General features: G+C 56.2%; 1 protein-coding gene across 2 annotated transcripts in view; it reads left to right on the forward strand.

Annotated features, from left to right (window-relative positions):
* Positions 1-9,173, forward strand: part of LOC132832493 (tumor necrosis factor ligand superfamily member 15-like) — a 33,971-nt gene extending 24,798 nt beyond the window's left edge. For both annotated transcript variants that reach the window (XM_060850547.1, XM_060850548.1), the window contains one exon: positions 8,731-9,173. In XM_060850547.1, the coding sequence (XP_060706530.1) occupies positions 8,731-9,170 (440 nt within the window). In that variant the 3' untranslated portion in view covers positions 9,171-9,173. The remainder of the gene's footprint in view (positions 1-8,730) is intronic.
* Positions 9,174-22,611: the final 13,438 nt, after the last annotated feature.

Raw genomic sequence — 22,611 nt, forward strand, 5'->3', positions numbered from 1 at the left:
ACATGGCTTTGTCTGTCAGTCTGCAAGCTGATTCACAAACTCACGCGAAGGTAGCTATACAAATGAAGCTGGTAGTTGCTGCTGTTTGTAGGTTCCTGACTGTCATTATGGGAGCGTTCCCGGGACACCCGGTTTCCCTGCCTGTCTTGGCCAATCCACGCGGAGCTCAGTATCTCTGCGCTCCATGTCCCATTCGGAACTCGTCTGGAGCCAGAAACATTCCCTCCCCCTGCCTCAGCGTCTCTGGGCTGGTCTGATTTCAGATTTCTCTCTCTCTCTCTCTCTCTCTCTGGGGATGGGAGGGGAGGATACAGGGTTTCTCTTTGTGTCGGACTTTGACATCCCTCCCATCCCGGGAAATATCCTCCCTCACCCATAGGGGAGAGGTGCATCCACCTCTCCCCTTTGTCCACCCCTCCCCTGTATCCACCCCTCCCCCTGCATCCACCCCTCCCCCTGCATCCACCTCTCCCCTTTATCCACCCCTCCCTTGTATCCACCCCTCCCTTGTATCCACCCCTCCACTGTATCCACACCTTCCCCTTTATCCACCCCTCCCCTGTATCCACCCCTCCCCCTCTATTAACCCCACCCCCTGTATCCACTCTGCCCCCTGAAATACCCCTCCCTCTGTATCCACCCCCTTCCCTTGTATACACCCTCTACTCCCTGTATCCACCCCCACCACTTGTATTCATCCCCACCCCCTGTATCCACCCTGCCCCCTGAAATATCCCTCCCCCTGTATTCATCCCCTCCCCCTGTATCCACCCCCTCCCCCGTATCCACCCCTCCGTATCCACCCCACCCCCTGTATCCATCCTACCCCCTGTATCCACCCCCTCCCGCTGTATCTACCCATCCCCCTGTATCCACCCCACCCCCAGTATCCACCACTCTCCCTGTATCTACCCCTCCCCCTGTATCCACCCCCTCCCCCTGTATCCACCCCCTCCCCCTGTATCCACCCCCTCTCCCTGTATCCATCCCTCCCCCTGTATCCACCCCCTCCCCCTGTATCCACCCCCCTCCCTGTATCCACCCCCTCTCCCTGTATCCATCCCTCCCCCTGTATCCACCCCCTCCCCCTGTATCCACCCCCTCTCCCTGTATCCATCCCTCTCCCTGTATCCATCCCTCTCCCTGTATCCACCCCTTCTCCCTGTATCCTACCCTTCCTCCTGTATCCACCCCACCACCTGAATCCACCCCTCCCCCTGTATCCACTCCCCCCTGTATCCACCCCTCCGTATCCACCCCTCCCCCTGTATCCACTCCCCCCTGTATCCACCCCTCCGTATCCACCCCTCCCCCTGTATCCACTCCCCCCTGTATCCACCCCTCCCCCGTTTCCACCTCACCCCCAGTATCCACCCCCTCCCGCTGTATCCACCCCACCCCCTGTAAGCACCCCCTCCCCCTGTATATACCCCCTCTCCCTGTATCCACTCCACCCCCCAGTATCTAACCCACCCCCTGTATCCACCCCAATCCCTGTATCCACCCCCTCTCACTGTATCCTACCTCTCCCCCTGTACCAATCCCCACCCCCTGTATCCACCCTACCCCCTATAACCACCCCCTCCCCACGTATCCACCCGCCCATATCCACCCCACCCGCCCGTATCCACCCCACCCTCTGTATCCACCCCCTCCCACTGTATCCCCCCTGTATCCACTACACTCCCTGTATCCACCCCTCCCCCTGTATTCACCCCCACCCCCTGTATCCACCCCACCCCCTGTACCCACCCCTACCCCCTGTACCCACCCCCACCCCCTGACTGCATCGAAGATCCCCCCCCTCCCCAGGTTCCTGCCCCTGTCGGTCTCTGCCTTTCTCCAGTTCCCAGCCCCTTGCTGGTGCTAACCCTCTCCTCTCGGGGTGTTGGTACCCCCACTCACCTGCTGCCCCCACCCTGCCTGCCCTTCCCCCCCCTCCCCCCCACCCCCGTCACTCTGCCCCTTCTAATTTACAATGCTCCTCTTTCCCAAGCGCTCCCTCCTGGCTTGGTCCTGCCCCTTTCAGACGCTCCCCATTCCCCGACCTTTGAACACTCCGAAAAGGGACAGGAGGAACTGTAGGCCATTCAGCCCATCGAGCCTCCTCCCCCAGATGATGGCTGATTGGATAATCCTGGGAATGCTGCTTTGAACCCGCAATCTTTAATTCCCTCAATGCTAAAACTCTGCCTCTCGCAACGAAGAGGATACTTGTTATCCCAGGCTCTCTACAGTGAAGAATTCCACGGATTCACTCCCCTCCTCATCTCCCTGTGCCCCCTTTATTCTGAGATGATAACCCCCTCCGGTTCTCAACTCTCCCACGTTGGGAGACAACTTCTCCGGCTGTCGAATCCTTCCGGAATCTTGTGCATTTCTTGTGAAGTCTCCCCTCACTCTTCTCAAGTCCAATGAGTCCAGACACAGGTTACCGTCCGTCCCCTGACAAAGCAGTTCCCTGGATGCCGAGTGTCAGCCCGGTGAATCCTCTCCGGAATGCCTCCAACACCAGTGTGTCTGTCCTTTGATAAGGCAGCCTGAACTGTTCACAGTATTCCAACTGTGACCTTGGATAATTTCAGCACAATCTCTGTTTCTGTGCTGTATACTGCCGCAACAGTGTGAGCATAAGAGGGACAGTTAGTAAGTTTGCAGATGACACCAAAATTGGAGGTGCAGGGGCAGAGAAGAGGGTTACCTCAGGTTACAACAGGATCTGGACCAGATGGGCCAATGGGCTGAGAAGTGGCAGATGGAGTTTAATTCAGATAAATGTGAGGTGCTGCATTTTGGGAAAGCAAATCTTAGCAGGACTTATACACTTAATGGTAAGGTCCTAGGGAGTGTTGCTGAACAAAGACACCTTGGAGTGCAGGTTCATAGCTCCTTGAAAGTGGAGTCGCAGGTGGATAGGATGGTGAAGTAGGCGTTTGGTATGCTTTCCTTTATTGGTTAGAGTATTGAGTACAGGAGTTGGGAGGTCATGTTGCGGCTGTACAGGACATTGGTTAGGCCACTGTTGGAATATTGCGTGCAATTCTGGTCTCATTCCTATCGGAAAGATGTTGTGAAACTTGAAAGGGTTCAGAAAAGATTTACAAGGATGTTGCCAGGATTGGAGGATTTGAGCTACAGGGAGAGGCTGAACAGGCTGGGGCTGTTTTCCCCGGAGCGTCGGAGGCTGAGGGGCCGAGGTTTACAAAATTATGAGGGGCATGGATAGGGTAAATAGACAAAGTCTTTTCCCTGGGATTGGGGAGTCCAGAACTAGAGGGCATAGGTTTAGGGTGAGAGGGGAAAGATATAAAAGAGACCTAAGGGGCAACTTTTTCACACAGAGGGTGGTACGTGTATGGAATGAGCTGCCAGAGGATGTGGTGGAGGCTGGTACAATTGCGACATTTAAGAGGCATTTGGATGGGTATATGAATAGGAAGGGTTTGGAGGGATATGGGCTGGGTGCTGGCAGGTGGGACTAGATTGGGTTGGGATATCTGGTCGGCATGGACATGTTGGACCGAAGGGTCTGTTTCCGTGCTGTACATCTCTGTGACCCTGTGACTCTCAAATCCCTCTACTCCACGGCCCTGTTCCCTTTCTCTATTTAAATTTTTTTTAGATTAGATTACTTACAGTGTGGAAACAGGCCCTTCGGCCCAACAAGTCCACACCGACCCGCCAAAACGCAACCCACCCATACCCCTACCTTTACCCCTTCACCTAACACTATGGGCAATTTCCCATGGCCAATTCACCTGACCCGCACATCTTTGGACTGTGGGGGGAAACCGGAGCACCCGGTATTCCATTCCTCTATTCATCCTGAGAAGGCACATAACCGCACATTTTCCCAAATTTATATTCCATGTTTTTTCCCTGTAAACTCTTTGATTGTGCAGTTTTGTTATAAAAATGTGCAAAACTCTGCAGTTCTCAATGGAACTCTACCGTCTCCTGGTGGTAGCAATGCATTACTGCAACTTGGCAGTGCTCAGATTTTACATAAAGTCTCATAGAGATGTACAGCACAGAAACAGACCCTTCGGTCCAACCCGTCCATGCCGACCAGATATCCCAACCCAATCTAGTCCCACCTGCCAGTACCCCACCCATATCCCTCCAAACCCTTCCTATTCATATACCCATCCAGATGCCTTTTAAATGTTGTAATTGTACCAGCCCCCACCACTTCCTCAGGCAGCTCATTCCATACACGTACCACAAAGAGACTTTGTTGATATCCTATCCATGCACCTCGTGATTTTGACTCGATTAACTCTCTTCGACCCAGCAACTCCACACCGACCCTCCAAAGAGTAACCCACCCAGACCCATTCCCCTCCATTTACCCCTGACTGATGGACCTATCACTACAGACAATATAGCGTGGCCAATTCACCTAACCTGCACATTTTTGGACTGTGGGAGGAAACCAGAGCACCCGGAGGAAACCCATGCAGACACAGGGAGAATGTGCAAACTCCACACAGTCACCCGAGGCTGGAATCAAACCCAGGTCCCTGGTGCTGTGAGGTAGCAGTGCTAACCACTGTGCTGCCATAAGGTCACCCCTCAGCCTCCGACGTTCCAGGGAAAACAGCCCCAGCCTGTTCAGCCTTTCCCTGTAGCTCAAATCCTCCAATCCTGGAAACATCCTTGTAAATCTTTTCTGAACCCTTTCAAATTTCACAACATCTTTCCGATAGGAAGGAGACCAGAATTGCACGCAATATTCCGACAGTGGCCTAACCAATGCCCTGTACAGCCGCAGCATGACCTCCCAACTCCTGTACTCAATACTCTGACCAATAAAGGAAAGCATACCAATTAGATTGAGATTGGTTGGGAATACTTTGAAAGTAGTTTATTTAATCGCACACAGGTTTATACACGTTATACTTGCCACATTTGCAAAGGGTTTCCAAAAGACCCTTTCTCTGGAGAATGCGTCGGAGCCATTTTGTGCAGAGTATTTGTGAGGAGAGTATTTCCTGGGATGAGGCGGGCTGCAGTGAGGGTGCTGACAGCAGCTTTCGAATTGAGATGGAAAAGGGTTCGACAGAGAATTTTTTGCTCTTTGGAACTCCAGCTCCAGTTAGCTGAAGAGGCAGCCATTAGTAATATCCTGAGCCGTTACAGTGCTGATGGAGTGGCACGGTGATTAGCCCTGCTGCCTCCGCAGCGCCAGGGACTTGGGTTCAATTCTAGCCTTGGGTGTCTGTGTGGAGTTTGCACATTCTCCCCGTGTCTGTGTGAGTTTCCTCTGGGTGCTCTGGTTTCCTCCCACAGTCCAAAGATGTGTAGGTCAGATGAATTGGCCGTGCCAAATTACCCATGGTGTTTAGGGATGTGTAGGTTAGGTGCATTAGTCAGGGTGGGATACTCCTTGGAGGATCAGTGTGGACTTGTTGGGCTGAAGGTTCTGTTTCCATACTGTAGGGATTGTGTATATAAAATAAAGGATGCCATTCGGTCCATCTGTGCCTGTACTGACTCTCTGAAAGAACATTTCCCTCATAAACCTGCACACACCCTTCCTTTCAAATAATAATCAAATTCTCCCTCTATCGGCTGCCTCATCCACACTCTCAGTCAGTCCATCCCAGATCCTGACCTCTCTCAGACAAGAAAGAAGAGGAGGCCACTCAGCCCATCACTCAATAGGATCGTGGCTGATCTGATTCTAACCTCAACTCGACAATCCTACATATCATGAAAAACCTTCCATCCGTTCGATACTCTAGAGTCTAAATATCTAATTCTTTGAAGTACAGACACAGTGGTTAAAGAGCCATTTAGCACACTTGCCTTCATTGCTCAGACCTTGGAGTACAGGAGTTGGGATGTTATGTTGTATAGGATGCTAGGGAGGTCTCTCCCACAGCACTGTGTCCGGTTCTGATCACCCTGTTATGGGAGGGGTGTTGTTCAGCTGGGAAGGGTTTCCCAAGGTGTTGCTGGGATTGGAGTGTGTGACTTATAAAGAGAGGCTGGGACTGGGGTATAGGAGGTTGAGGAAGGACCTGATAGAGGTTTATAAAATCATAAAGGGCATGGAATAAGGAGACTGGGAGGTGCCTTTTCCTGAGAATGGGCGATTTCAACACTTTAGGGGGCACACTTTTTAAGGTGAGAGGAGGGAGATTTACAAAAGACGTCAGGAGCAATTTTTTTTCCATACAAAGGATGGTTTCTGTGTGGAATGGAGGGGAAGTGGGGACGGATACGACATTCAACAGACACTGGAGAAGTACATGAATTAGAAAGGGTGGTTCAGTGGTTAGTCGCACAGCACCAGGGACCCGGGTTCAATTCCAGCCTCGGGCGACTGACTGTGTGGAGTTTGCACATTCTCCCCGTGTCTGTGTGGGTTTCCTCCGGGTGCTCCGGTTTCCTCCCACAGTCCAAAGATGTGCGGGTCAGGTGAATTGGCCATGCTAAATTACCTGTAGTGTTAGGTGCATTAGTCAGAGGGAAGTGAGTCTGGGTGGGTTACTCTTCGGAGGGTCGGTGTGGACTGGTTGGGCCGAATGGACTGTATCCACACTTTAGGGAATCTAGTCTAATCCTGGAGAAAGTTTTGGAGGGATGGGGGGCCAAATGCAGGCATGTGGGACGAGTTCAGTTCGGGAATAGGGTCGGCATGGACTGGTTGGGCCGAAGGGTCTGTTTCCGTGCTGTAGGACTCTGCCTTTCAAAGATTATGCGCGGTCTGCCTTTTGAGGAGAGGAATTCTCAAAGAATCATAACGTCTGTGAGGAAAGGTGTTTCGACATCTCAGTCTTTAAATGGACAAGCCCTTTATTTTCAAACTCTGACCCCTCCCGCCCCCCTCCCCCACCCTGGTTCCAGATTTTCCCACAAGGGGAAACATCGTTCCCACACCCACCTGGTCGAATCCCCTCAGGATCGTTTCTGGTTCAATTAAGTCCCCTCTGTCCCTTTTGAAACTGCAGAGGACATGGCACCAACATTTCCTCATTCCCAAAGTAAGAAGGGGAAATGTTCCTCCTTGTGTCACTACTCATCCCTCACCATTCCCGGAATGGCGGGATTACCTTACGCTGAGAGACTGGAGTGACTGCGCTTGTATACCCTTGAGTTTAGAAGACTGAGAGGGGATCTGATTGAGACATATAAGATTATGAAAGGATCGGACACTCTGGAGGCAGGAAACATGTTTCCGCTGATGGGTGAGTGCCGAACCAGAGGACACAGCTTAAAAATACGGGGTAGACCATTTAGGACAGAGATGAGGAGAAACTTCTTCACCCAGAGAGTTGTGGCTGTGTGGAATGCTCTGCCCCAGAGGGCAGTGGAGGCCCAGTCTCTGGATTCATTTAAGAAAGAGTTGGATAGACCTCTCAAGGATAGTGGAATCAAGGGTTATGGAGATAAGGCAGGAACAGGATACTGATTAAGGATGATCAGCCATGATCATATTGAATGGTGGTGCAGGCTCGAAGCGCAGAATGGCCTACTCCAGCACCTATTGTCTGTTGTCTATTAAATCTGTGCTCCCTCTCTCATTCTCCATTGTCCCAGCAATGGGAAGGAACAGTTTCTCCCGACCTCCCCTCTCCACCCCCCATGATGCCTCATGATGTTGAGGAGTTTGGTTCAATCTGGCTGTCCAGGAAAACAGACCCCAATCTCTCCGACAGAAACACAGAGGCTGCTGGGAAAACCCGGCAGGTCGGGCAGCAGCTGTGGAGAGAGATCAGCGGTTAACGTTGGGGGTCTGCTGACCTGGGTTCCTCAGGGATCTCCACAGCTGCTGCCAGACCTGCCGAGATTTTCCAGCAATCTCTGGTTTTGTTCCCAGTTTATCTCCGACCTCGCTGCCTCCTCCCCTCTCAAGACGCTTCCTCCGCCCCCTCTTTCAGATCTGGAAAAGAGATCTGGATGAAATCGTTAGCCCAACAGCAACGTTGTGATCATTGGCAGTAGTTATAGGGAGCCATCTGGCTTGCGAATGTTCCTCAATGATGGAATTCTGTTTTCCTGACTGGGACAGGCGTACACCTGACTCCAAACTTCCTTGAGTTTGCTCTTGGCTTCCCACTGAACTGGCCTTAACAGGGCCCACGATGTTCAAGCAGTGATGAGGGATGGGCAATAAATGCTGTTTCCCCTCCCACCCTCCGCCCGTCCTGGGAAGAACTGTTAAAAACACAAGTCTTTCCCGATAATGTGCAGCCTGGAGTTGGACATGACACTCAAGTTGTGGCCAAGGAACAAGAACTGGAGGATGCTGGGAAACTGAAACCAGACCAGAAGGTGCTGGAGATCGCCGTCAATTTGGAGGCGACATCTCCCCCCCTCCCCCCTGACCCCCGACCCCCGCCCCCAGGACCCGACAACAAACACAGACAAGCCTTTCTCTTTGAGCGTCTGTGGAGAGAGGTCAGGGTTGACGTTTCCCGTGCGTTGACCCCGTCCTCAGAGCTGTGTCAGTGTAAAGGACCCACCCTTACCCAGCACCCACCAAAGGGCCGCTGCAGCCGAAACGTCAACCCGCGTTTCTCTCTTGATCGGACTCGCTGAGTTTCTCCAGCCCCATTCTGTTTTGAGGTTGAAGGCGAAAGGGGGCCCCTCCTGGCCAGAGCAGCCTCACCCCTGCCGTACACCAGAACCCCACCAGGACACCGAGGATGGGCTGGGGAGGGGGTGGGTGGGTCTGGTGCCATCCCTGGGTGACCAACGCTGCGTTTTCCTTGTCCGCAGGCCTGAGAGGCTGGAATGTGAGCGACGAGGAGCAGTTCCAGGCCCTGGACTGGGCCTTCGAGACGGGTGTGGCTTACTCCAACATGGCCTACGCCGACGGACACCTGTGGATCCCGCAGAGCGGCCTGTACTACGTCTACTCCCAGGTGGCCTTCTACCTGCCCTCGTGCCAGGAGCTGAGGGGGCGGGGTGCCAGGGCAGCTGCCACCGTCCTGACCCACAACGTCTACAAGAGGGCGGACTCTTACCCCGAGCCCACCGTGCTGCTGACGGCCACCAAGTCAGTGTGTGAGGGCGGCACTGGGGACTGGCACGTCACCATCAGTCAGGGGGCCATGTTCGCCCTGCGGGAGAGGGACAGTCTCTTCGTCACCGTCAACAAGGTGGCCATGGTGGTCCACGTGGAGCAGAAGACCTTCTTCGGAGCGTTCATGTTGTGACTGTGTGGAGGCGCCGCGGAGGAGGAGGGGAGGGTGGGGGCGAGGGGGAGGTGTCGTGCTTGGAGTGGGGGGATGGAGGGAGGATGGGCTCTCGACTTTGCCCCATCCGCTGGGAGGTCGGTCCTGTCCCTCTGAGAGGCTCCTGGGACAGAGGCGAGGCGTTAACCCCTCCCCTCATCATCGGTCACAGGAACAAGACCATCGGGGGAGGCGTTTTGCCTGAAGGGGAGAGAGATAGGATGATGCCCTTTGGCCCCTCCGCTGCCAATCAGGGCCTACAGGTGCCCCCTGTGTGCTCCCCCTCCCCCCGAGCCCCTCACCATCCTGACTTGGGAATATGTCACCGTCCCTTCACTGTTGCTGGGGGCCAATCCTGGAACCCGCTCCCTGAGGGGGCACACGGTCTGCAGTGGTGCCAGAAGGCAGCTCGTCCCCAGCCCTTCAAGTGGCAACTAGGGACTGGCAGCAAACGCTGGGTCCGACCAGCAACCCCCTCCCCCTCCCCCTCCCCCTCCCCCTCCCTTCCCGAACATGAATGAAGAGTAACAAGATTCCTGGTTAGTCTGACTCAGTACCCTCACCCTCACCTTCCCACCTTGCCTCTCTTTGCTCATCAGAATCTAACAACCTCTGCCTTAAAGAAATATTCCAAACCTCTGCTTCCAGCACTTTGTCAGGAAGAGAGGAACCAAACCTTGTCAACAAGGTGTTGGTCTCAAACACTAAACGGGGGGCGTTTTGTTTTCTGAACAGTGACCCGCTGGTTCGTGTCTGTCTCACGAGGGAACAGCCTTCCTCCTGGTCAGGATCCCCCTGGCTCTTTCATACTTCATTCTAAACTCCAGGTATATAAGCCTAACCTCAGAACACAACTCCCCCCCAGACTCAGGTCTGACTATAACCTGGTAAACCATCTCCGAGCTCTTTCTAACACCGCGCACCCTTCCTTCAGTCCAGTGCCCAGGACTGGGCCACACACACACACACACACACGCACACACACACGCGCGCGCACACACACACGCGCGCGCGCACGCACACACACACACGCACACACACACACACGCGCACACACACACACACACGCACACACACACACGCGCACACACACACACACACACACACGCACACACACACGCGCGCGCACACGCACACCCACACACGCGCGCGCACACACGTGCACACACGCACACACACGCGCGCGCACACACACACACACACACACACGCACACGCGCGCGCACACACACACACACACACACACACACACAGTTCCCTGAGGTGGTTAGTCCCTTCACACTGACATATTTGCCTGAGGTCACCGAGTCTTGAGCTTCATGTAGAGGAAGCAGATTTCTGCCAGAACATGTTCACAAGGAGGAAGGAGGCCACGCGCGGGTGTGACACTCAATCAGAAACAGAAGTTGCCAGAAAAGCTCAGCAGGTCTGGCGGCGTCCGTGGAGAGAAATCAGCTTCCGCCAGAGGCTCATGGACAACGTTACCGTTGTACGGCGACGAAACGTCTGAAAATGAACCTTCCAGCTCAGCGAGCAAACCTACATCCAAAACCTCAACCTCAGCAACAAACCTTCTCAAATCTCACAAAGAGAAATCCGAGTTAATGTTTTGGAGTGACCTGACTGGCCGAAAGGGGGTAGGGGCTGTCGGTTACTTGCGGGAGGATAGTGTGACTGAGAGATGAGGGTCCGCACAGCTCCCTGGTCAATGAGCTGGGCCCTTGTCTTGTCAATGGGTTCTGGGCAATTATCGCCCTGTCAGCCGCACTGTCCCCTCCTGGGGGTTGGAAGGGTGTAGTTGGGGGGGGGGGGAGTTGTTCGGATGACCCATTCAAACCCCTTTCCCCACCTATTCCCTTCGAATCTCTCTGGGGGCCAATACATCCTCCGGATTTTGTATCCGCTGGGAAACGGAGTGTGCACACTGGGATCGAGACTTCCAAAGACTGACAGACCTTCGAGGGAAGATATTTCTCCACAGTCCAGACCGAAATGGCCAACCGTTCACCGTGAGACTGTGACCGACACTCCCCCAAACCCACTCCCCTCAGAGTCTCAGGGACCCAGCCAGGAGCAGCGTGTGAGTGTGTGTCAGGGAGGGGTCAATGCCTTTAAATGAGTGAATGGGTTGTGTGTTTGTTCAGCCGACAGAGCCCGTTATCAGAAAGGCACTGGGGAAACTGTCGATGTGTTGGCTGTTAATGAGCAGGGGCTGGGTGAGGTTGACACTGTATATGGACAGTTACATGTGACAGGCTACTCTCAATACATCGTGCTGTTCTGGCTGGTTTTCTTCTGCATTTGGAATTGTTTACAATATTGTCTGCAAGTTTTAATGTTAAAAACCACACAACGCCAGGTCATGGTCCGGCAGGTTTAATTGGAAGCACGAGCTTTCGGAGAATCCACTATGAAGGAGTGTCGCTCGGAAAGCTAGTGCTTCCCATTACCCCTGTTAGACTCTAACCTGGGGTTGTGTGATGGTTAGAGGAGACAGTGAGATCTGCAGATGCTGGAGATCTGAGCTGAAAATGTGTTGCTGGAAAAGCGCAGCAGGTCAGGCAGCATCCAAGGAGCAGGGGAATTGATGTTTCCTGAAGAAGGGCTAATGCCCGAAAGGTCGATTCTCCCGTTCCTGGGATGCTGCCTGACCTGCTGCGCTTTTCCAGCAACACATTTTCAGCTCAGTTGTGTGATTGTTAACTTTGTACACCCCAGCCCAACACTGGCATCTGCAAACCATGATTTCAATGTTTTTTGCAAATTGAGCCGGCAACTGGTGATCCGTGTCAGAGGTACGTCTTGAAGAAACATTAAATTCACTACATTAATGTCAATGGGTCAGACACTGTCTCTCTGTGGGACTGGGGGGACTGTGGCTCAGACACTGTCTCCCTGTGGGACTGGGTGCGGACAGTGGGTCAGACACTGTCTCCCTGTGGGACTGGGTGGGACAGGGGGTCAGACACTGTCTCCCTGTGGGACAGTGGGTCAGACACGGTCTCCCTGTGGGACTGGGTGGGGACAGTGGGTCAGACACTGTCTCCCTGTGGGACTGGGTGGGACAGTGGGTCAGACACTGTCTCCCTGTGGGACTGGGTGGGGACAGTGGGTCAGACACTGTCTCCCTGTGGGACTGGGTGGGACAGTGGGTCAGACACTGTCTCCCTGTGGGACTGGGTGTGACAGTGGGTCAGACACTGTCTCCCTGTGGGACTGGGTGGGGACAGTGGGTCAGACTCTGTCTCCCTGTGGGACTGGGTGGGGACAGTGGGTCAGACACTGTCTGTCTGTGGGACTGGGTGGGGACATTGGGTCAGACACTGTCTCCCTGTGGGACTGGGTGGGGACATTGGGTCAGACACTGTCTCCCTGTGGGACTGGGTGGGGACAGTGGGTCAGACACTGTCTCCCTGTGGGACTGGGTGGGACAGTGGGTGAGACACTGTCTCCCTGTGGGACTGGGTGGGACAGTGGGTCAGACACTGTCTCCCTGTGGGACTGGGTGTGACAGTGGGTCAGACACTGTCTCCCTGTGGGACTGGGTGGGGACAGTGGGTCAGACTCTGTCTCCCTGTGGGACTGGGTGGGACAGGGGGTCAGACACTGTCTCCCTGTGGGACTGGGTGGGACAGTGGGTCAGACACTGTCCCCCTGTGGGACTGGGTGGGGACAGTGGGTCAGACTCTGTCTCCCTGTGGGACTGGGTGGGACAGGGGGTCAGACACTGTCTCCCTGTGGGACTGGGTGGGACAGTGGGTCAGACACTGTCTCCCCGTGGGACTGGGTGGGACAGTGGGTCAGACACTGTCTCCCTGTGGGACTGGGTGGGGACAGTGGGTCAAACACTGTCTCCCTGTGGGACTGGGTGGGAGAGTGGGTCAGACACTGTCTCCCTGTGGGACTGGGTGGGGACAGTGGGTCAGACACTGTCTGTCTGTGGGACTGGGTGGGGACATTGGGTCAGACACTGTCTCCCTGTGGGACTGGGTGGGACAGGGGGTCAGACACTGTCTCCCTGTGGGACAGTGGGTCAGACACGGTCTCCCTGTGGGACTGGGTGGGGACAGTGGGTCAGACACTGTCTCCCTGTGGGACTGGGTGGGACAGTGGGTCAGACACTGTCTCCCTGTGGGACTGGGTGGGGACAGTGGGTCAGACACTGTCTCCCTGTGGGACTGGGTGGGACAGGGGGTCAGACACTGTCTCCCTGTGGGACTGGGTGGGGACAGTGGGTCAGACACTGTCTCCCTGTGGGACTGGGTGGGACAGTGGGTGAGACACTGTCTCCCTGTGGGACTGGGTGGGACAGTGGGTCAGACACTGTCTCCCTGTGGGACTGGGTGTGACAGTGGGTCAGACACTGTCTCCCTGTGGGACTGGGTGGGGACAGTGGGTCAGACTCTGTCTCCCTGTGGGACTGGGTGGGGACAGTGGGTCAGACACTGTCTGTCTGTGGGACTGGGTGGGGACATTGGGTCAGACACTGTCTCCCTGTGGGACTGGGTGGGACAGGGGGTCAGACACTGTCTCCCTGTGGGACAGTGGGTCAGACACGGTCTCCCTGTGGGACTGGGTGGGGACAGTGGGTCAGACACTGTCTCCCTGTGGGACTGGGTGGGACAGTGGGTCAGACACTGTCTCCCTGTGGGACTGGGTGGGGACAGTGGGTCAGACACTGTCTCCCTGTGGGACTGGGTGGGACAGGGGGTCAGACACTGTCTCCCTGTGGGACTGGGTGGGGACAGTGGGTCAGACACTGTCTCCCTGTGGGACTGGGTGGGACAGTGGGTGAGACACTGTCTCCCTGTGGGACTGGGTGGGACAGTGGGTCAGACACTGTCTCCCTGTGGGACTGGGTGTGACAGTGGGTCAGACACTGTCTCCCTGTGGGACTGGGTGGGGACAGTGGGTCAGACTCTGTCTCCCTGTGGGACTGGGTGGGACAGGGGGTCAGACACTGTCCCCCTGTGGGACTGGGTGGGGACAGTGGGTCAGACTCTGTCTCCCTGTGGGACTGGGTGGGACAGGGGGTCAGACACTGTCTCCCTGTGGGACTGGGTGGGACAGTGGGTCAGACACTGTCTCCCCGTGGGACTGGGTGGGACAGTGGGTCAGACACTGTCTCCCTGTGGGACTGGGTGGGGACAGTGGGTCAAACACTGTCTCCCTGTGGGACTGGGTGGGGAGAGGGGGTCAGACACTGTCTCCCTGTGGGACAGGATGGGGTCAGTGGGTCAGACACTGTCTCCCTGTGGGACAGTGGGTCAGACACTGTCTCCCTATGGGACTGTGAGTCAGACACTGTCTCTCTGTGGGACTGGGTGGGGACAGTGGGTCAGACACTGTCTCCCTGTGGGACTGTGGGTCAGACACTGTCTCTCTGTGGGACTGGGTGGGGACAGTGGGTCAGACACTGTCTCCCTGTGGGACTGGGTGAGGACAGTGGGTCAGACACTGTCTCCCTGTGGGACTGGGTGGGGACAGTGGGTCAGACACTGTCTCCCTGTGGGACTGGGTGGGACAGTTGGTCAGACACTGTCTCCCTGTGGGACTGGATGGGGACAGTGGGTCAGACACTGTCTCCCTGTGGGACTGGATGGGGACAGTGGATCAGACACTGTCTCCCTGTGGGACTGGGTGGGGACAGTGGGTCAGACACTGTCTCCCTGTGGGACTTGGGGGACAGTGGGTCAGACACTGTCTCCCTGTGGGACTGGGTGGGGACAGTGGGTCAGACACTGTCTCCCTGTGGGACTTGGGGGACAGTGGGTCAGACTCTGTCTCCCTGTGGGACTGGGTGGGGACAGTGGGTCAGACACTGTCTCCCTGTGGGACTGGGTGGGGATAGTGGGTCAGACACTGTCTCCCTGTGGGACTGGGTGGGGACAATGGGTCAGACACTGTCTCCCTGTGGGACTGAGTGGGGACAGTGGGTCAGACACTGTCTCCCTGTGGGACTGGGTGGGGACAGTGGGTCAGACACTGTCTCTCTGTGGGACAGTGGGTCAGACACTGTCTCCCTGTGGGACTGGGTGGGACAGTGGGTCAGACACTGTCTCCCTGTGGGACTGGGTGGGGACAGTGGGTCAGACACTGTCTCTCTGTGGGACAGTGGGTCAGACACTGTCTCCCTGTGGGACTGGGTGGGACAGTGGGTCAGACACTGTCTCCCTGTGGGACTGGGTGGGGACAGTGGGTCAGACACTGTCTCTCTGTGGGACAGTGGGTCAGACACTGTCTCCCTGTGGGACTGGGTGGGACAGTGGGTCAGACACTGTCTCCCTGTGGGACTGGGTTGGACAGTGGGTGGTCCCTCTGACCAGGCAATAATACGATGAGCACTGACACCCACTGGTCAGTTGTCCACATGTTACAGTGAGGAGGTTCGGGAATGTCTCCTTGGTTGTAATGTTATTGCTCACTCCTCACACGCTGACCAACGAGACTGAAATAAACCTGCTATCCCTGTGCCCTGAGTGCTCGTCCCTCCCAACGCCGTGGTGGACATTGTCAGCGCTCGGTCAGTGCTCACTCACAGCATTTCATCAGCAGCTCCTCTCCGATGGGGGAACACACAGGTATGGGGCTCCTGGGACGTGGAGAGGGAGAGTGATGGAGAGTGGCACTTCCCTCCACTTCCAGAGTGTTGGGGATTGGGGAAACAATAGACAATAGACAATAGATGCAGGAGTAGGCCATTCTGCCCTTCGAGCCTGCACCACCATTCAATATGATCATGGCTGATCGTCCTTAATCAGTATCCTGTTCCTGCCTTATCTCCATAACCCACGATCCCACAATCCTTGAGAGCTCTATCCAACTCTTTCTTAAATGAATCCAGAGGCTGGGCCTCCACTGCCCTCTGGGGCAGAGCATTCCACACAGCCACCACTCTCTGGGTGAAGACGTTTCTCCTCATCTCTGTCCTAAATGGCCTACCCCGTATTTTTAAGCTGTGTCCTCTGGTTCGGCACTCACCCATCAGCGGAAACATGTTTCCTGCCTCCAGAGTGTCCAATCCTGATGGGAGGCTGATGGGAGATTTGTCAGGACATTTCCCCCAGTGCCAGGGGTGTGGGGGGTGGGGGTGGGTAGTTGATCCGAGGGGGTGTTGACAAGCCATAGCTCACTCAGAGTCCCACTGACTATGGTATTTACCTGGTCATCAAGGGAGTGTCCCAGGGCTGTGATTGGCTGCCGGGAGACATGATGCCATTGACTGAGCAGCAGGGGGAGCCATTGGCTTCTCATGGGGAGTGCTACAACAACAAATTGCATTTACCTTGCCCCACACCCGCATCCCTCTCCCCTCCTCCTCCTCCTCTCACTGAGGAGAAATACCCCAGAGCTGACCGTGGGTTTGGGGCTGGCTCTCAGGGACTGTCTGATTCTGTTGGGGCTGTCTTCCCTGGTCCTCACACTCTCCTCGCACTCTCTTCCTCCTCCTCCTCCTCCCAGCCACCCAGAGTCCATCCTCATTTCCAAATCCAGCCTCGGCCTCACACCTCCCTCTCTCAACATTCCCTCGAGGATCTTGGAGCATCCTTCCATGTTTTGGGCCTGACTGTATCTCACCATGTTGCTTTCTGCAGCAGAATTCCCTCCCTAAAATGATTCCTTGCCTTAACCCCACGCCCTGACCACAGAGCCAGGGGTTGCATCGTTCTGTTGGATATTATTTTCATACGATCGTAGATTGTGTACAGTATGGAAACAGGCCATTCGGCCCATTGAGGCCACAGTGACCTATTTCCCTACATTTACCCATGAACGATGCACCTTACCCCCACCCCCCTGAGCACTGTAACATAGCCAATCCACCCTAACCTGCACATCTTTGGAGACCTGGAGGAAACCCATGCAGACACGGGGAGAATGGGTGTCTGGAATCGAACCCAGGTCCCCGGCGCTGTGAGGCAGCAGTGCTAACCACTGAGCCACCGTGCTGTCACCATGTTGCTTTATCTCCGTTGCAGTACTTTAACAATATTTGGGTGGTTTCCAAGGTTGGGAGAGGTGCTATATAAATGCAAATCCTTTTATTTGTTTTTCCTGCAGTTCTGGTAATCAGGAGCAGGACAAGGCAAGCCCCACAACCCACCCCATCTGCACAGACATTACCCCCACACCCCACACACCCTCCCCCACACCCCACCACCCCCCCACCCCACCCACACCCCAGCCCCACACCCCACCACCCCCCAACCCTGCCCACACCCCACCCCACCCCACACCACCCCACACCGCCCACACCGCCCACCCCCACCCCCACACCCCACACCCGCCCACACCATCCCCCACACACCACCACGCCCCCACCCCACCCACACCCCACCCCACCCCACACCACCCCACACCACCCACACCGCCCACACCCACCCCCACACCCCCACCCCACACCCCACACACCCCCACCCCCCACACCCCCACCCCCCACACCTCCACACTCCATCCCCACAAACTCCCACCCCCCACACTAAACACCCCCCACCCCTCACACCGCACACACCCGCTCCCACACCTCCCCAACCCCCACACCACCACGCCCCCACCCCCCACGACCCCACACCCCACCCCCTACCCCACCCCCACATCCCACCCCCACATTCCCCCACCCCCCATACCTACCCACACCCCACCCCCCCACACCCCCCACACTCCCACCCCCCACCCCCCATACCCACCGCCCACACCCCAACACCCCACCCCGCACACCTGACACACCCTCACCTCCTACACCATCCACACCCCACCCCCAACACCCTCCCACCCCCCCACAGCGCCCAAACCCCTACACCCCACACCCCACACACCCCCACCCCCCACACCACACTCCCCAACCCCCACACCACCCCCCCAGACCTCGCACCCCTCACACCCCTAACCCTCCACGCCAGACTCACCCCAACCCCCCACACCGTCCACAGCCCACCCCCTACCCCCCACTGCGCCCACACCCCCACACACCACACACTCCCACCCTCCCCACTCCCACACCCCACCCCCACAACCCAAACCCCATGCACCTCCACCCACCACACCAGACACATGCCCACACCCCCACACACCCCCATCACCCACACCCCCCACACCCCCATTCCCCACACCCACCCCCCCAACCCCCGCACAACCCACACCACCCACCCCCTACACACCCACAACGTCCACACCAGACACACCCCCATCCCCCACACCTCTCACACCCCACACCCCCTACCCTCCACCGCGCCCACACCCCCACACCCCACCAGCCACACTCCAACCCCCACACACCCCCACACCCCACACACCGCCACACCCCCACCACCCACACCCCAACCCCCACACACCCCCACCCACCACTCCAGACACACCCACACCTCCCACACCCCAACCCCTCCACACCCCACCACCCACACCCCAACCCCCACACACCCCCACCCACCACTCCAGACACACCCCCACCCCCCACACCTCAACCCCCCAACCCCCACACCTCCACACCTCACCACTCCAGACACACCCGCATTCTCCACACCGCCCACACCCAACACCCCACCCCCCCACACACCCCCACCCCCGACACGGCCCACACCCCCAACCCCACACACCCACATTCCGCACAACGCACACAAACCCAAACCCCACACCCCTACACCCCCATCCCCCACACCTCACACACCTTCACCACCCACACCGCCACACCCCACACATCTCCAACCCCAATACCACCCACGCCGCCCACACTGCCCACACACCCACCTCCCACACTGCCACACCCAACACATCTCCAACCCCCACACCACCTCCACCACCCACACCCCACACACCACCACACCCCCACAGGCCGGGTGTGTGTACTGAGGTGAGTTAGACAGGCCGGGTGTGTGTACTGAGGTTAGTTAGACAGGCCGGGTGTGTGTACTGAGGTGAGTTAGACAGGCTGGGTGTGTGTACTGAGGTTAGTTAGACAGGCCGGGTGTGTGTACTGAGGTGAGTTAGACAGGCCGGGTGTGTGTACTGTGGTGAGTTAGACAGGCCGGATGTGTGTACTGAGGTTAGTTAGACAGACCGGGTGTGTGTACTGAGGTGAGTTAGACAGGCCGGGTGTGTGTACTGTGGTTAGTCAGACAGGCCGGGTGTGTGTACTGAGGTTACTTAGACAGGCGGGTGTGTGTACTGAGGTGAGTTAGACAGGCCGGGTGTGTGTACTGAGGTGAGTTAGACAGGCCGGGTGTGTGTACTGAGGTGAGTTAGACAGGCCGGGTGTGTGTACTGAGGTGTGTTAGACAGGCCGGGTGTGTGTACTGAGGTGAGTATGACAGGCCGGGTGTGTGTACTGAGGTGTGTTAGACAGGCCGGGTGTGTGTACTGAGGTTAGTCAGACAGGCCGGGTGTGTGTACTGAGGTTAGTTAGACAGGCCGGGTGTGTGTACTGAGGTGAGTTAGACAGGCCGGGTGTGTGTACTGTGGTTAGTTAGACAGGCCGGGTGTATGTACTGAGGTGAGTATGACAGGCCGGGTGTGTGCACTGAGGTGTGTTAGACAGGCCGGGTGTGTGTACTGAGGTTAGTTAGACAGGCCGGGTGTATGTACTGAGGTGAGTATGACAGGCCGGGTGTGTGTACTGAGGTGTGTTAGACAGGCCGGGTGTGTGTACTGAGGTGAGTTAGACAGGCCGGGTGTGTGTACTGTGGTTAGTTAGACAGGCCGGGTGTGTGTACTGAGGTGAGTTAGACAGGCCGGGTGTGTGTACTGAGATGAGTTAGACAGGCCGGGTCTGTGTACTGAGGTTAGTTAGACAGGCCGGGTGTGTGTACTGAGGTGTGTTAGACAGGCCGGGTGTGTGTACTGAGGTGTGTTAGACAGGCCGGGTGTGTGTACTGAGGTGAGTTAGACAGGCTGGGTGTGTGTACTGAGGTTAGTTAGACAGGCCGGGTGTGTGTACTGAGGTGAGTTAGACAGGCCGGGTGTGTGTAATGAGGTTAGTTAGACAGGCCGGGTGTGTGTACTGAGATGAGTTAGAGAGGCCGGGTGTATGTACTGAGGTTAGTTAGACAGGCCGGGTGTGTGTACTGAGGTGTGTTAGACAGGCCGGGTGTGTGTACTGAGGTTAGTTAGACAGGCCGGGTGTGTGTACTGAGGTGTGTTAGACAGGCCGGGTATGTGTACTGAGGTGTGTTAGACAGGCCGGGTGTGTGTACTGAGGTTAGTTAGACAGGCCGGGTGTGTGTACTGAGGTGAGTTAGACAGGCTGGGTGTGTGTACTGAGGTGAGTTAGACAGGCCGGGTATGTGTACTGAGGTGTGTTAGACAGGCCGTGTGTATGTACTGAGGTTAGTTAGACAAACCGGGTGTGTGTACTGAGGTGAGTTAGACAGGCCGGGTGTGTGTACTGAGGTGTGTTAGACAGGCCGGGTGTGTTTACTGAGCCTGGTTAGACAGGCCGGGTGGGTGTACTGAGGTTAGTTCGACAGGCCGGGTATATGTACTGAGGTGAGTTAGACAGGCCGGGTGTGTGTACTGAGGTGAGTTAGACAGGCCGGGTGTGTGTACTGAGGTGAGTTAGACAGGCCGGGTGTGTGTACTGAGATGAGTTAGACAGGCCGCGTGTGTGTACTGAGGTTAGTTAGACAGGCCGGGTGTGTGTACTGAGGTGAGTTAGACAGGCCGGGTGTGTGTACTGAGGTTAGTTAGACAGGCCGGGTGTGTGTACTGAGGTTAGTTAGACAGGCCGGGTGTGTGTACTGAGGTTAGTTAGACAGGCCGGGTGTATGTACTGAGGTGTGTTAGACAGGTCGGGTGTATGTACTGAGGTGAGTTAGACAGGCCGGGTGTGTGTACTGAGTTGTGTTAGACAGGCCGGGTGTGTGTACTGAGGTGAGTTAGACAGGCCGGGTGTGTGTACTGAGGTGAGTTAGACAGGCCGGGTGTGTGTACTGAGATGAGTTAGACAGGCCGGGTGTGTGTACTGAGGTTAGTTAGACAGGCCGGGTGTGTGTACTGTGGTTAGTTAGACAGGCCGGGTGTGTGTACTGAGGTGAGTTAGACAGGCCGGGTGTGTGTACTGTGGTTAGTTAGACAGGCCGGGTGTGTGTACTGAGGTGAGTTAGACAGGCCGGGTGTGTGTACTGAGTTGAGTTAGACAGGCCGGGTGTGTGTACTGAGGTGAGTTAGACAGGCCGGGTGTGTGTACTGAGGTTAGTTAGACAGGCCGGGTGTGTGTACTGAGATGAGTTAGACAGGCCGGGTGTGTGTACTGAGGTTAGTTCGACAGGCCGGGTGTGTGTACTGAGGTGTGTTAGACAGGCCGGGTGTGTGTACTGAGGTTAGTTAGACAGGCCGGGTGTGTGTACTGAGGTGAGTTAGACAGGCCGGGTGTATGTACTGTGGTTAGTTAGACAGGCCGGGTGTGTGTACTGAGGTGAGTATGACAGGCCGGGTGTGTGCACTGAGGTGTGTTAGACAGGCCGGGTGTGTGTACTGAGGTTAGTTAGACAGGCCGGGTGTGTGTACTGAGGTGAGTATGACAGGCCGGGTGTGTGTACTGAGGTGTGTTAGACAGGCCGGGTGTGTGTACTGAGGTGAGTTAGACAGGCCGGGTGTGTGTACTGAGGTTAGTTAGACAGGCCGGGTGTGTGTACTGAGGTGTGTTAGACATGCCGGGTGTGTGTACTGAGGTGTGTTAGACAGGCTGGGTGTGTGTACTGAGGTGAGTTAGACAGGCCGGGTGTGTGTACTGAGGTGAGTTAGACAGGCTGGGTGTGTGTACTGAGGTGTGTTAGACAGGCCAGGTGTGTGTACTGAGGTTAGTTAGACAGGCCGGGTGTGTGTACTGAGGTGAGTTAGACAGGCCGGGTGTGTGTACTGAGGTTAGTTAGACAGGCCGGGTGTGTGTACTGAGGTGAGTTAGACAGGCCGGGTGTGTGTACTGAGGTTAGTTAGACAGGCCGGGTGTGTGTACTGAGATGAGTTAGACAGGCCGGGTGTGTGTACTGAGGTGAGTTAGACAGGCCGGGTGTGTGTACTGAGGTTAGTTAGACAGGCCGGGTGTGTGTACTGTGGTTAGTTAGACAGGCCGGGTGTGTGTACTGAGGTGAGTTAGACAGGCCGGGTGTGTGTACTGTGGTTAGTTAGACAGGCCGGGTGTGTGTACTGAGGTGAGTTAGACAGGCCGGGTGTGTGTACTGAGTTGTGTTAGACAGGCCGGGTGTGTGTACTGAGGTGAGTTAGACAGGCCGGGTGTGTGTACTGAGGTTAGTTAGACAGGCCGGGTGTGTGTACTGAGATGAGTTAGACAGGCCGGGTGTGTGTACTGAGGTTAGTTCGACAGGCCGGGTGTGTGTACTGAGGTGTGTTAGACAGGCCGGGTGTGTGTACTGAGGTTAGTTAGACAGGCCGGGTGTGTGTACTGAGGTGAGTTAGACAGGCCGGGTGTATGT

The sequence above is a fragment of the Hemiscyllium ocellatum genome, chromosome 35, assembly GCF_020745735.1.
Source record: "Hemiscyllium ocellatum isolate sHemOce1 chromosome 35, sHemOce1.pat.X.cur, whole genome shotgun sequence".
Classification (NCBI taxonomy): Eukaryota; Metazoa; Chordata; class Chondrichthyes; order Orectolobiformes; family Hemiscylliidae; genus Hemiscyllium; species Hemiscyllium ocellatum.